Source organism: Neopsephotus bourkii, unplaced genomic scaffold (genome assembly GCF_033783945.1).
Source record: "Neopsephotus bourkii isolate Nb327-2 ecotype Australia unplaced genomic scaffold, CSIRO-AGI_Nbou_v1 NB_1638, whole genome shotgun sequence".
Taxonomy (NCBI): Eukaryota; Metazoa; Chordata; class Aves; order Psittaciformes; family Psittacidae; genus Neopsephotus; species Neopsephotus bourkii.
The window spans coordinates 5,362,539-5,377,953 of record NW_026902113.1 but is presented as its reverse complement, the minus strand read 5'-3'; the positions used below and the strand labels follow the sequence as shown (position 1 = coordinate 5,377,953).

The window sequence follows — 15,415 nt, the reverse complement described above, 5'->3', positions numbered from 1 at the left end:
ACAAGCACAATAAATTAGACAACTGAGAAACCAAATTGTGGGAGCTACTCCTTTAATGTTTGTTCACACAGACCCACCACTTTAAGTAAATTTTCAGTGGTTTGGTTTTGATTTTCTTTTTAATGATTTACTCTCTACGGGGTTGTAAATGTGAATATCCAATACCGATTATTTCTCTAAGGACTTTAGTTTCCAACAGCTGAAGTTCATTTTTTTCTGCTCACTTGCAATTGCATTTACTAAATCTTCAAGAATTCTGTATTAAGATGAATTCTACTCTTTCACCAAATGCGCAATAGAGAAAAATCTCAACATTATTTATTTTTACTCTGTAGCATTCTCTCTGTCAAATAAACTGAACAGATCCAAGGAATAAATGTGAATTCTGGGCCACGACCATCCGTGCTGTTTTACTGTTGTAATTCTCCTTGGCTTAGTTTTCGCCCACACTACCTACCTAGCACTCTCCTAGACCATATTCAAGCACAGTTTAGAAACTATTTGCAAGAAGCACTACAGATTTGGCCACTGTTTTGTACAGAAGGAAAAATTCAGCTGTAGAGATGTGACTCATGCTGTACCACTTGTTCAGAGAATTAGTAAAGATGGAGCCTTTGATAGCTCCCTAGTCACCACCTCTTCATTTGAATGCTCACCTATTTGTCTCAGCTTTACACTCCTTGAGGAGAAAGACCTCCTCCTGGGCCTTCTTCAGTAATGTCTGCTTATTTTCAAACTCTGAGGATTTCATGTAATTCTCAATTCGCTGGTACTGATTATCTGAGAAACGAGCTAAAGACAGGAAAGCCTTCATCTTCCCTTTCTTCAGCTCATCACACCTGTCTCCACTGTGGCTTGAAGCAACTTCCACAGCCTAAAAGGGAGGTTACAGTAAATATGAGACTGATAATCAAATTAATAATACTGCATAATACTTGATTTAACTCATATTATCAGAGAAAACCAGAATGGTTGAGGTTGGAAGGGACCTCTGGAGGTCACTGTGTCCAACCCCCTTGCTCAAGCAGGGTCATCTGCTCAAACAGGTTATTTAATGTTGCCTATGATGGAATATGTATGCATATAAAATAAACCTACCAGGCTGAGTATTTTTCTCTTACCTGAATTTTATCTTTGAGGAGTGTTTCAGTGAGAACAGTCAAAAAGATAATGCCGTATGAAACAGCTTTAATAACCATACAGAAGTCTCCTACAGTTATCTTTTAGAGTAACTAGGCATGAGGTTTTACAATAGTTTTACAATAATTTTACAACTTATATCATAAGATGGTAAAAAAGGCAGTCCCAAAAGTGCCAAAACTGAAAAGCAATTCTACGTGAAAGTCTTTGATTCAAATCTTCAGAGTGAAGAGAGCATGTACAGAGTAACAGAGAACAGCAACTACGGAGAGTTTCACAAGTTAGCACGAAATAAAGAAATTCAGAGTGGACAAATATTAATAAAAATATTTCTATTGCTAAGAGTTAAAAAAAATAATACAGTATATAGAAATACCAGAACACAACTTTCCAGCACTTGGCAAAAGAACACTACAAATACAATACCCATACCGAAAATACAGTAAGTGAATGATCTGTCCTGAAAGGGAAAAGACGGGGATGGAGTGGAATAGGAAAGGAAAAGGGGACTAGTAGTTGTAATGACTGCACTTCTAAACTAATATTACACAGAAGTTTTTCTGTGAATTTTATAAAGCCATATTCTAAATATTTTATAAGATTCAGTGTTATGCAGTACTATGTGAATACTTTTATAAGAAGACGTATTTTCAATCCAGAAAAATAAAGGCTGGATTGAAAAATGTATTTAACACCATATTTTAGCACAGCATTATCTCCAAGACTGTACATTTCAAAGACTGGACGCACCTTTTCTAAGTATTTCTGCATGATGACCGTAGGGTTTTCCAAGCATGTTTCTGCTAACCAGGTTCCACATAGCCTCAGACACTCTGTGTATATCAATTTCAGACAAGGATCATTCTCAACCTTTAGAAAAGCAAGTTTGGGGGAAAAAAAAAAAAAGAAAAAAAGAGGGAGACATCAAATAAAAATATCTTTTACATATGAGGTAAGCAATTTACAAAGCTTTTAAACCCTTAATATAATTCAATCACTTGGGTCTCTGAATGTAATGTATTTAAAGAGTCATTTACCATCCACATCTACAGTAGTCAATAACCTTAAATCACATTCACATCCTATGTGAGTAAAAGAGTGAATATATTTTTAAATACCTGACAGTTTGAACAATGAAAACTAGAATAAATCAATGATAAAATGTAAAAAAAAATAAATAAATTCACAGCCCGTTTCCAGGGTTGTATTTGCCAATATCCCCATTTAATTTGAAATACCATAGTGCATTCTGTAGGAAACATTCAGGAATTGCAGTAACTATGTGTGATCATTAAATTTTTCAGGCACATGGAAACGTGATTAAAAGTGCTCCAGAAAGATGATGGAGCAGGTTTCCAAAGAGTATTTTTCCAAAAGGTCTACATGAATTCACAGATTAAATAGCTGAACTACTAAAAGAGGTATAAAAGCTTTTGCTTAAAATTGCCTTAATATGAGTGGCAGGTGGCAGACCTGACACCAGTATTTTAGCAAGTTCCAGGAAAGCACACATCAGTAAAATTTTAATCAGAAGTGGACAAATTAGCAAAAAACTATTGACTATTAATTTCCAGCAAGAGAGATTCCATCATTTCTTCAGGGCAAACTAGTCACAGTATTTAGAGGCAAGGAATTTTCTTCCTATATCTTAATCTACTGGCTACATTCTTGGTGCTGTTTACCTTCATAGCCACAAAGACACGCTGAATCATTTCAGCTTGCTGTTCACTAGGACCAGCAGGTCCTTTCTGACAGTTACACTCCAGCCAATCAAAACCCTCCCTGTAATGCTGCTTGAGATTATTCTATCTCAAGTGAAGAACTTCCTGCTCATCTAAAGCAACTCCTATTGGCACGATTTTCCAAACTATTGAGGTCTTTGTGACTGGTGGCTTTTCCTTGGGGAATCTCTCCAGTCATCTGTGCTGTTGAAAAGATACTAATCTTGAGGAGGCAATGAACAGTGAACACAAACACTGATGATGATAACAAGTTATTTAGAAAACAAGGACAGATGAAGAACTGTAGACAAAAAATAAAGGACAATAAATGGAATAAAAAAAACCTGATGAAATTACAAGCACAAAAAGAAAGTGATGTATGAAAGGGGGAAAGAGAGTTCCCATAACTTCATAGATTATATAACACATACCTGAAACCAATTTGCATCTAATTTTTTTATCATACTTTTAAGAATATTCAGTGCAAGACTCTCTTCCTTTTTAGCCCAGAAAACCTGAGCTTCTTCTAGTTGCCATTCAGAAACTCCATATCCCACTGGATTGTGTTGTTTGATCTGAAACATAGCCCTTTCTGGAAGCTGAAATTGAAAACACGCTATAATCATTTCTTTAAGTTAAATACATGTATCTCACAGCAAGTTTTGTTTTTAAACTCCATCTTCCTTTGCTCTACTTGTGCAGCATATTCTGCCTCGCCAATGCTAAGAACTTATCTGCAGCAATGAGATGAAGTTATTTTCCTACACTTGCAGAAAATCCTGATTTGTAACAAAAATGTACTATGGAATTAAACTTTACAAACCATAAAATAATGTATCACATTCTTTCTGCAGCAGTATGATGCAAGTGGAAGCTGGATATATAAAGCTGCACTAAAATTAAGTACTATTTTTTTTTATATTATATTCCTCATAGAGTAGCTTACAGTTACGAACAAAACTTGGACAACAAAGCCATAAATACAATTAATGAATTAAGATCTACATAGTTTAAGTCTCTAACTAACTGATTATTAAATAAACTTAGAATACAGTTCATCTTTGGTACTGTTGAAAAACGAAGTTCTTTGGAAAACTAACAAACTAAACATCCATCACTGATCTTTTCTGCAATTTGTACCTGTGTATTTTTAGCAGTTCTTGCCAATCTAGACAGCTCCACTAGATGCTTGGTCAGGATGTCTTTAATACATTCTCTTTTCATATTTTCGTTTTCCTTTTCAAGCAAGACCTCCAAAACTACAGTGCGCAGAGCCATGACAGGTTCCTGGAAACGGAAGTCACTGTCCTTGAGAAGCTGGGACTGCCTCTGCCATTTCAAATAAGTATCATTCAGTTGTTGAGTAGTAACAGACCTGTAATTGTCACCAAAAGAATACAAGACCTGTTATTAATTCTTGCTAAGTATTAGTAAAATGCCAAATAAGTAACAAAAGTAAATTACTGAGGTAGTTCACAATCTACAGTTCAAAACCAAGAAACAGTCCATCAAACCCTACAAGATTAATATGCAGAATAAACTGTCAGGCTTCCAGTTTTAAAAACTGATCAAGAGTTTTAAAAAGAGATCAACATTTGTAAGGTGAACAACCCCACCATAAACATTCTTGATAATGCATCAAAAACTGTTGTGGTTAAAGGTCTATCAGCAAGGGGAATCGCCTCCAAACACAGGACTACTTAAAATATTAGAGAGCAAGATTCCTATTTTATTATATAGGTCATGTAGGATTAAAATAAGCATATATTCTAGACTGTGACACTGTAGCTGTGTAGGCTGTCATTATATGTATTATTTTCTTAGACAATTCATTAACTGCAAATAGCAACGGCTCATAATGTCCTGGACATGCTAAAGGACTGCAGGACAACTATTAGCCACTAGACTGATTAAGGGTCTGTAGCATCTCCCGTTTGAGGAAAGGCTGAGGGAGCTGGGGCTGTTCAGCCTAGAAAAGGCTCCAGAGGGATCTGATCAATATATATAAGTATCTGAGAGGCTGGTGCCAAGAGGATGTGGCCAGACTCTTCTCAGTGGTGCCAGGTGACAGAAGAGGAGGCAATGGGTACAAATTAAAACACAGGAAATTCCACCTGAACATGAAGAAAACCTTCGCTTCTGTGAGGGTGGTTGAGCACTGGACTAGGTGGCCCAGTGAGGTTGTGGAGTGTCCTCCCTGGAAATACTCAAGAGTCATATGGACATAATCCTGATCCATGTGCTCTAGATCACCCTGCTTGAGCACAGAGGTTGGACTTGACCTCCAGTGGTCTTTTCCAACCTCAACCATTCTGTAATTTTGTGAAACCAATACCACTACAGCAGAAAAAAGTCCAACATTAATAGCACTAGAGATACAAATACTCTCCTATGATTAAAAAATAATATTAAGAATTCAGGTACAATACTGACAGTAGTAGTGTTCCATGAAGAAAGTGATTCAAACTGAAACAACTTTCAACAGATCTATGAGTATCACTAAGGAAATGGAAAACATTTTTTATAAAGGAAACTAGAAGAGAATAACTCAGTTACTTTAGTAAACCAAAGGAACTGGAATAGGTTGCCCAGGGAGGTTGTGAATGCTCCATCCCTGGCAGTGTTCAAGGCCAGGCTGGACAGAGCCTTGGGTGATATGGTTTAGAGCGAGGTGTCCCTGTCCATGGCAGTGGGGTTGGAACTTGATCTTAAGGTCCTTTCCAACCCTAACTATTCTATGATTCTATGATGGCTACCTTGGAGTATACTAAAAAAAAAAGGAAATAAAACAATTATTTTATATACAGTATTGGCATAATATCATATCATAGAAGAGTTAGGTTTGGAAAGGACCTTAAGACCATCAAGTTCCAACCCCCCTGCCATGGGCTGGAACACCTCAAACTAAACCATGTCACCCAAGCCTCTGTCCAAACAAGCCTTGAACACTGCCAGCAATGAAGCATTCACAACCTCCCTGGGCAACCCATTCCAATGCCTCACCACCCTCACACTAAAGAACTTCTTCCTTATATCCAATCTAAACTTCCCCTGTTTTATTTAAAACCCATTACCCCTTGTCCTATCACTACAGTCCCTAATAAACAGTCCATCCCCAGCATCCCTACAGGCCCCCTTCAGATACTGGAAGGCTGCTATGAGGTCTCCACGCAGAACAGCCCCAACTTCCTCTGCCTATCTTCATACAGGAGGTGCTCCAGTCCCCTGATCATCCTCATGGCCCTCCTCTGGACTTGTTCCAACAGTCCCATGTCCTCTTTATGTTGAGGACACCAGAACTGCATGCAATACTCCAAGTGAGGTCTTGAGCAGAGTAGAGGGACAGGATCACCTCCTTCAACCTGCGGGTCACTATAATTAAAACTAAATCACAAATAAATCGAGTCTGGAAATAAAGAGAATCTAGATTTGTCTTCACATAGTAAAGCTAAAAATCTGTATAATTTTAAAGACAAAGTTTGAAATGCTCATAAGTAAATTCTGTTGAGGTGATTTTATTTTTTGTGCTAGACTTGATTACCAAAAATCTGAAAACTCAGGAGTATGAAAGAAGCTTAAAAAAATACCTGGAAAACAGCAGACCTGTATTTTCCAACTCTCCAATTAGCTGTAGTCTGCAAAGAGTCGGATATAATGAATAAACAGACTCAAGACTGCCTTTGCACAGCTCTTCTACTTCATTCACTCTATGGATTTAATACAGAAATACTAAATTAGGGGTTTATAATATTCAGAAGTAATTCCAAATATCCATAACATAATTTCCTTATAGTGAACAGAATTTAACCAGCAAAACTATTAAGTTCAGAATTATTCATATTACCATAAGAGTTCAAAACATTAGTTTTTTAAATAAATGAAAACACTGTAAGCATGTATGAACTCCAAACCGTAAGTGACAGATCAGCTAAAGAGTAGTCAGCAATCAAATCCACTTAAAAGGACCATGAAGTAAGGGATGTACGCCACAGGAAATGCATTTTCAACTAGCACACAAATTGTATATGCACAGAAGACAAACTGAAGTAAAAAAAAAAAACAAAAAAAAAACCAAAAAACCCAAACCAAAAAAAGCTTACAAATGAAGCTGCACTACAGAAATATTCATTAATTCTATGCACAAGTCTTTATTTAAGCCCATAAAATCCCACAACAGTTTTTTAAACATAACTTGTGACTACAGACACACACTCCATCTCTCTCTAAGAGCACAATATTTGCATGCAGTTACCTGGCGTCTTTAAGACCAACATAGAAAGCAGAGAATTCCTTATCTCGTAAAGACTGAAGAGCATCATACAGTGATTCATGGTAGCCTCGTCTTCCTGCATCATCGCTTAGAAATAAAAGTAACATAAAATAAAAGGAAAATTATAGTTCTTTTGAAAAGAAGTCCATTTTACCTTTATGACAAATATTTCTAGTAGTACATTTTCTGCAGTTGGATGGATTGCTGTCTTGCATGGTAATCAATAATAAATTTTAAATAAATTTAATATTTTACAAATTCAAGATGTGCTTTTAAAACAAAGAAAAAACAAGAACTGAGAATGTTCGTAATACATACAAGATGTTCAAGGTTGTATCAAAAATATGGCACAAAACCAACTGCACAGTAAAAAACAAAATCAGTTGTAACATTTCTCACAATGTTATGCTAAAAGACATATATAATGGTATGTATGCTGCTTCAGTTCAGGATGTACAATTTTTCACGTTTAACTTCAGAAATATTTATAAAAGGAATAAATAAAGAAAATCAGAAGGCTGAAAAAACTCCAGTGAACCCAGAGTTCAATTCAATTTTCTCTCTGTTCTTTCCACTTCTCTTGATCCTCCTCTTCCCTGCCATCTCATTCATGTTATTTTTGTGATCCTGTATTAAAACTGAATATTCTATTTGCATAAGAGGTTGTGACTGTGGCATGACACCTGCCATTTGACAGGGTATGTCTGTGAAGTCTTTCAAGTGCTTCTAAACAATGATCTAAAGACAGTGCAGGAGGAAAGAATGAACACACCAGAAGCATGTTTCCCAGACCCATCTCTTTGTACAAGTCTTCGAAAAAAAAATCCTTCATTTCCTTAACTACTAAAAGTTAACATAGAAGGAGTTACTAAAGAACCCATCATGTAACTTCTGCTTTTAGCAAAATGTAGCAAATCTCTGTATTCCTCCTAAAATGTGTGATGATGTAGCTGTATTAGGAAGGCTCAAGAGTTCATACTAGATCCTGGCCAGTCATACAAAATAACTAACACCAGGGATCCAACATTACACAAGAGAGGAGATTGTTCCTTACGAGGGAGGAGCCATGAATCAACGCTGGTGTTTGCTTATTCAGGTCTTGATAACCTCTTGTGGCTTACCCAGTAATATTTTCCCCATCTGCTTATAAATTAAACATTTAAAACTATTTCTCCCTCATATGTACTTAAGACACATCTATCTGTGTCAAAATGGAAAAATTTCAGTTTATAGTTATGGACAATCAAAAGGAAGAATTAATGTGTACAATTTCCCAAGAAAAGGAGAAGTGATGTGCTTAAAGGACAGCCAGGTCTAAGTGAGAAAAGACTACTTTTCCATTCAATTATTAAGATAAATTAGGTGACCTGCTTCATAGAAATGATATTCTACATTATCCTTTTGTTTGGAACTGAAACCTTTGCCTTTCACTTAAAGAACTAGCAAAAAAGTAAGTCAGTTTACTTGACAGAAGATATATGGTCCCACTGTGTAGTCCTCCATGCTGCCTGATAGCAGATTTCCTGTAGTTCTGCACTCCACTCAGTGTTTTCATGTTCCAGTCCTTTTAAATACATGGAAAGAGTGTGGCGAAGGCCAAAATTCTGCAAAGCCTGGAATTAACAAAATTACTGAAAGTTGGTTTTCCTCCTTTAATAAATGAACTGTTTTTTTTAGAAGGCTTTGTTTTAACTTTGGAAACAAAAGAAGCCTTTGGGGGCAAAGCAGGACCATAAGTATTTCTAAACTCAACGCTATATAAAGTGAAAGCTTTTACACAAGAATGACTACTAATCACACTATTGGTAACTGCAACCCCAGAAAAAGAGTTTTGTTTACTACTGTGGCTGGCATTTTCTTGAAATAAACTTCCATGCTGAGTTTCAAATGAAGTATCTGCTCACATTTCTCCATTCAATCATTCCTAGGCAGTAAGTCTAAATTGGTTTTATTTCTAATGAACTGTTTTTTCCTGGGGGGGACTTGAAAAAGTTTCCCAGCCCTCTAAAACTACTAGCTGTTTGTAGACCATAATGACTATAATTGGGACCACCTATCCAAATGTGTGCAGCCATTATGAAGGAAGAACACAATGGAAGTTTTGCAATGGTACCAAATTATTAAGGGGTAGGAAAAGTACCTTAGGAAAATGAGGAGAAATACGATATATCTGTGCAATGTTATTACAGAAGTGGTGTAAATATTTTTAGGATAAAAAGTCAACATATTTTTAAGGGCTCAAAACAAGACAACATCAATTTCATGTATTTATTTTATCAGAAATACCACAGTTTCAGTACAATAGTTGCCATAATGGAGAGGTTTAAAGAATGAGATGGCAAAAACAACCAATTACATTACTGTTTATATGCTGTCATTTTAGGAGCTGGCCAAATTCTGTATAAAATTAAATATATTTATTTCGAAATATTTCACAAAATTCATTACCTAAACTAGGGATTACGGGTGAATGACAAAAGGACCAGAAGCCTTCAGGTTTTCAGGACAAATATTAAATTGCCTTATATTACATGGTTTGGATGCCTATGACAGTGGGCTCTTTTTGTCCTAAAAGAATTTTGCATTTACTACAAATGACTCTTCAGTATGATGGATATCAATTCTTACATTCATTTCCTATTATAAAATAAAATTACCTCTATTATTCCTGCCTGGTGAGTAGACGGTGAGATGCTTGCCTCAAGGTCATGTGTTACAAGGGCTTTCTCCCATACTGCTTCATGCTCATACGTCCTTATCCTGTTGTAAGTTAACGAGAAGTTCTCAATTTAAGTTCCTTACTAATAAATGAAAGCAATGACTCTACAGAACATAAGAACATTAATAAACTATACCGTGCTAATGGCTGTAATATTCTTCCTCCACCACATCCATACAGACTGTCAGGTTCTCCAATACTTCTATATATGTCCATGAGAAGGTCCTAGAACATGTGCCATAAACCAAAGAATTACCTCTCTGCAATCAGTTCAAGTGAGTTTTACACATAGCATACGAGTTTATAAATACTAGTCCTTCCATGTAACATGTTGCTATCATTGCTTGTTTTCCTTTATTTGAGCCTGGTACCACCACAGGAAGACAAGTTTTGTCGTCTAGCAAAACTCCTCAGGACTATCTAACTTTTCTGCAATGTTACTAAAACCTAGCACTTGACCTTAAGTGGGCAGGTTCAAAAGCAAAAGGCAGTAACACTGAATGAGCATCTGACATACCAGCTAACCATGCACTTTAAACATATGCAAGCACAGTTCTGGAATAATGAACTAAGCAGTAACTTAGACAAGAATATCAGATTTTATCTATCCAATAAACTGGATAATACTACTTAGGCTTTGATTATTACAACTTGCTACACCACTTGCTGACTTTTTAAGTAAGTATCTCTGACAAAACACACTGAAAACTAGTTGGCTGGTTACCACCACGAGGTCAGTTTTTTTAGGAACAGTCTGCTTTGCTGCCATTGAAAATGCACCAATTAATTAGTTTCAGAAGAACAAATACTTAACTGGAAAGGCCATTGAGTCCACTTTTAATTAGGAGAACTTTCAAATACTGTTTTTGAAGTTCAACTAGATCTGACTTCAGCTCAGATGAAACCTGATAACTGTATTTCTATGAGAAGACTGATTTCAGATTATGAAGCACACACATTTACCTGTAAACTTAGGCCAGTTTCTTCTTTGCTTTTTTCATTCAACATAGTAATAGTTGTTTTTTGACTTTCTTCTTCAAATGCCAAACTCTTAGCTGCTTTAAAGGAAGACCTAAAAGAAATGTTTCAACCAGTAAAGTTAAACGGAACTCCATACAAAGAACTAAAATTCTGAAACAACACCCAAACCCAACACACTGGGCCCAAACACAAAATGCAAGATCAGGCCTGTTGTATCCTCAGGTTATTCAAAATGGCTCTCCACCAGAATAAGAAAATAATCAGCTAAACTATCAACATCAAGGGATTTCAAAATCAAGGCGTTTTTGGGGAGAAAAAAATCCCACCCCACCTTATAATATCTAATCTTATTAAATCGCACTGCTTTTGTGAATGCCTGAAGCAAGAATGCCCTCCTTTGGGAAAGAATAAAAGCAACTACATAATATATATGCCTATCACCATACTTTCGTAATACATTCACTGCCTTAGAGCTATTTGTCGCCAAAGTGAAGCTAGCAAACTAGCTCCATGTTTTAATGTTTCTACAATGGAAGACAAACATAACTGTCTATTACAGAAGAAATCTCCTTCTACAAGGATCATTCAGGTCTACCCACACAGTTCTGGTCATTATTGTGGATTCACTTCTGGCCATAATTTAACTACTGGCACACTATTAATGATGTGAAACAGAATCTGAAAAGTGTTCAACATAAAAAGTGAGATTCAATACATTTAGTATTCAGCATTATTACCTTTAGTGAAGTTTTCCAGAATACACACTACTAAGAAGATATTCTGGTTAGAAGTCAAAATGACATTATTTTGAGTGTGTCAAAGCTAGCAAATTAGCAAGGCTGGGATCACACTGGCAGAAACATTTTCAATGTCAATAAACACACCTACAGAATATTTTTAGTTTCCCTGACTTCTCATGTAATAGAATACTACTGGGACACAAAACCCATGATCCGTTATACCCAAAATGTCAAAAAAGAGAATTTCTCAAGCACTGTACCTTTCTTGCTGTTTGTCTCTATTTATCTTGTCCGCATAGATTTCTGTGTAGAGCAAGGCTGTGAAGTGAGCAGCACAAGACTGTGCTGCTATAGCAACCTCAAGATAATTCAGATCTAGCCAGAAGCTGTCATCAAAAACTGTACCTGAAACAGATCTGATTAAATAAAAAGGTCATGATTGCTGTAACAGACCTTCTCTCTGACGCTAAACAAAATAAATCCAATCTAATTATAAAGCCTTGTGAAGGCTAATTTTATCTTAGTCCCCTCAAAACCCATACCACAAAAAGTTTCTCAGACAAAAAGTTTTTAGAGGAATCTTTCAGCCTTTAAGGCTAGCCATATCAATTCTGTAAGAAATGCAAGGTCACTACTATAATCCTCAGTTCTTTGAAATGACACTGTCTCTACCACAACTTTGTCCTTTATCTACAGTGTCAACTGATCTGAGAACAGTCATAATTAAATTAAAGCAACATTTTGGAAAGCTATAATTTACCTGTTTTGCCTTCTTAAGTAATCAACAACAGCAAGCATGGCTCGTCGAGATACTTTATCCAAAGTTTTAAAATTATGGGTTTCTTGATCTGGGATATAGATTTCAAAAGAGAACAGAATGAACTTCCATCAGAACATATCCTTTTAAAAAATAAAAAGATGTATTTCGTACAAAAAAAACACTAAAAAAACTTCCTTGGACAACATTTCCAAATAAATTAATAGTTTGTCACCAAATTACTTCCTCTCCTTATATGATGTTAGTGACATTACGGTAGTTTATGCTGCAATTTTCTTTATCAAATTATCTTTGCGTTAATAATGTATATATCCTATTGCTGCTTATAGAATTCAGAGACCATCCAACATCATTGCACAGCTCTTCCCTGAGACATGTAAATTTATTCCAAAGCCACAGAAATACTTTTTAGTAGCTTTACTATAGACTTTATAACATGTATGCTTGTACAAAACCCACAATTTCCCACATACAGACACATACTTTTAAAGAATTTATATTCCCATGCCTTGCTCCTAGTTTTCAGAAATACCAAACAAACAGATGGCTACAAGCTGTGTTCTGATTATTGGGTTAATAGTTTTTTCCTTTTTATGGACATTTTTAATTAATAAATTACAAGAAGCTAGAAACAGGGAATGCATAAGCAAAGGTTTGATTAGTACTACACTATAGTAAGATGTAGAACTACAAATTTGTAAAAAATAAGTATCTGGGCATTTTTTGTGTTCTAATAAACAGAAATGAACAATGCTTACTTTTCACTGCTACCAAAGACCCTATAGAAGGAACATCACCTCCTTCTTTGTACATCATCTCCTACTTGCTTAACATACATAGACATACAGTGGGGACATGTGACTCCCAGCTCCTAAAGCATCATGACATTTTGCTCTTCAGAGTCAGAGAGGAATTTAACTGCCAACTGGTCATTTTGAGCAGCAGTCCATGACTCAGTCTCGCAGCACACAACATTGGATCATATCTAAATTCAGCAAGTAAAAACATTATGCAGTGGTCAATAAGGAAAGAAGTCATACAGAAGAAACTACTTAGGTGCTGCCAATGAACAGGTATCTCCACCAAAAAAAGATCAAACAATTGGACAGAAGCTTCCAAAATCCTGTCTGCTGGCAATCATCATGTTCAATGTCAGAAAATAATCTTTTCACAACCAGAATCCCTCTTTCAGATGAAACAAAAATATTATGACATTACCTGAATCTGAATTTGGAGGTGTAGATCTAGTAGATGAGGCAAATCTGCAACAGGCTGTGAAAAACTTCTGGATATGAACTGACAAAAGATTTCTCCAAGATTCATCCGAGTCATGAAGAAGGATATCATGAATCAAGTATGGAAGCAAAGTTTGACACAAGTCTGTTTTCACCTAGGAAACAATCATGCACAGCAGCTGCTAAGAAAAACAGCCAAAAGACTTTCTTTCTCGGGTTATAATCAAACTGACAACTACTCAAACAGCTATTGCTTAAGAACATGTAATATGAAAACTGTAAACCACTCAGTGGAGCTATGCTGGCATTGAGTTAAACAGTCATGTAAAGTTCATCTATGTTTACGATTGTCTCAAATCTTGTATTTCAGGAGTGTATTTTTTAGGTATCTGCAATATCTGACTATAAAACACCTCAATTAATGTTAAGAAAAAGTAGTACCTCAGTAGCAGAAATTACTATTTGCTATCAAGATGAGTAATAATGTACTTTTATGCATCACATATCGCATGCATGTACATACGCATATATGTATAATTTAGCTCACCTCACATAGTGGCTTCATTAGCTGCAGAACTTCATTCTGCACACCTCTACTGTCCAGTATTGACCTAGTCAGGCGCTTGATCCAGGTCTCATGACTTTCTCCGAGAGGAATCCATAAATTTGCATCATCCAAAGATTCTAAAGGAGCCTCTGTATCATTAGCAGGTACTACAAAAAACTAGAAGAAAAAAAGGAAGAAAAAAAAAAGAAAAAAAAAGGAAAAAATTGCAAATGTAAACAAATTCTACACATTCGAAAAAAGATACTGCCATCAGCACAGATTAAACATTAAATATTAACTGTTCTTTAACCGATTGACAGTATTTTTCCATGTAAATTTAACATAATTTGTCATGTAAATGTAATTTTGTCCATATAGAGTTTTCCAAGGAAATGTGAAAATATTAGAAATAAAATTTTACTGTTAACATCAATAAGGCCACACTAGACACCACATTTAAGTTATAAATCAAGTTTGAAAACTTAATTATTCATTATTTATGGTTCTTTCTGACCTATCTTCCACTGACTTTTTGTAAGAAATGATATTGGAATCCTCAGAAAGAGTGTATTACATTACCGAGTAGATAACCAAAAATTGTCTGCCTCATAATGAAAGTACACAGCTTTCTAATGCCAAATTGGTAATTTCCTACGTCAAGAAGCCACAAATGCTGAAACAGAAAGGAGAAACTGATGGACACAAACAATCCCATTTGTAATCTGACTGCAATCTGAATTTTACATTCAGCAAAGCCTATCCCAAAAACATTTTCAAATTTTCTTTTCTAAAAATATATATTTTCAAGTTTTCTCTGCCCCACATCTATCTAAACAAGGTATATCAGAAGAAGTACCTTTTTCCTAGATATTCTGAAAGGCTGTAGATAGATTAACATGGGATCAGCTTTATTTTTATAAACTTCCCAAAATTCACTGCCAGACTTGGTGGCTAGTATGTTTTTCAAACAGGAAACAGCAGCAGCTCTAACATCAATACTGAAAGAGTACAAAATGTTGTCATTAATTTCATTCAGATATTTTACTTTTAAAATCACCTTTATAAATACACAAAATAAGTAATTCTGCAATCCAACATGTCCATCAAATCAGAAAATTGTGGGCTAGGTTATGCCACTGCGTATTTTGTTATAAAGCAAAGCCTCGGTATTTACTCCACAGCACTGCTATCCTCTGGCTCCAGCCCTACTGGAGAATGTCTAAGAAACATCTGAGCTTGACTGGATAACTAATCTAAGCCTTGAAGACACACACCATTGGACAT

The 15,415-nt window shown here is 35.7% G+C and overlaps 1 protein-coding gene across 1 annotated transcript in view; it reads right to left on the bottom strand.

Moving 5' to 3' along the window:
• The window catches only part of ATM (ATM serine/threonine kinase), a 65,401-nt gene that overhangs the window by 13,533 nt on the left and 36,453 nt on the right, over positions 1 to 15,415 (bottom strand). Inside the window, exons 35-49 of the mRNA XM_061374388.1 lie at positions 14,988 to 15,129; positions 14,132 to 14,308; positions 13,568 to 13,739; positions 12,332 to 12,419; positions 11,832 to 11,987; positions 10,814 to 10,922; positions 9,987 to 10,075; positions 9,789 to 9,891; positions 8,596 to 8,744; positions 7,114 to 7,218; positions 6,449 to 6,568; positions 4,002 to 4,236; positions 3,293 to 3,460; positions 1,891 to 2,010; positions 657 to 874 (exon numbers count right to left, since the gene is read on the bottom strand). Of these exons, the coding sequence (XP_061230372.1) occupies positions 657 to 874; positions 1,891 to 2,010; positions 3,293 to 3,460; positions 4,002 to 4,236; positions 6,449 to 6,568; positions 7,114 to 7,218; positions 8,596 to 8,744; positions 9,789 to 9,891; positions 9,987 to 10,075; positions 10,814 to 10,922; positions 11,832 to 11,987; positions 12,332 to 12,419; positions 13,568 to 13,739; positions 14,132 to 14,308; positions 14,988 to 15,129 (2,151 nt within the window). The remainder of the gene's footprint in view (positions 1 to 656; positions 875 to 1,890; positions 2,011 to 3,292; positions 3,461 to 4,001; positions 4,237 to 6,448; positions 6,569 to 7,113; positions 7,219 to 8,595; positions 8,745 to 9,788; positions 9,892 to 9,986; positions 10,076 to 10,813; positions 10,923 to 11,831; positions 11,988 to 12,331; positions 12,420 to 13,567; positions 13,740 to 14,131; positions 14,309 to 14,987; positions 15,130 to 15,415) is intronic.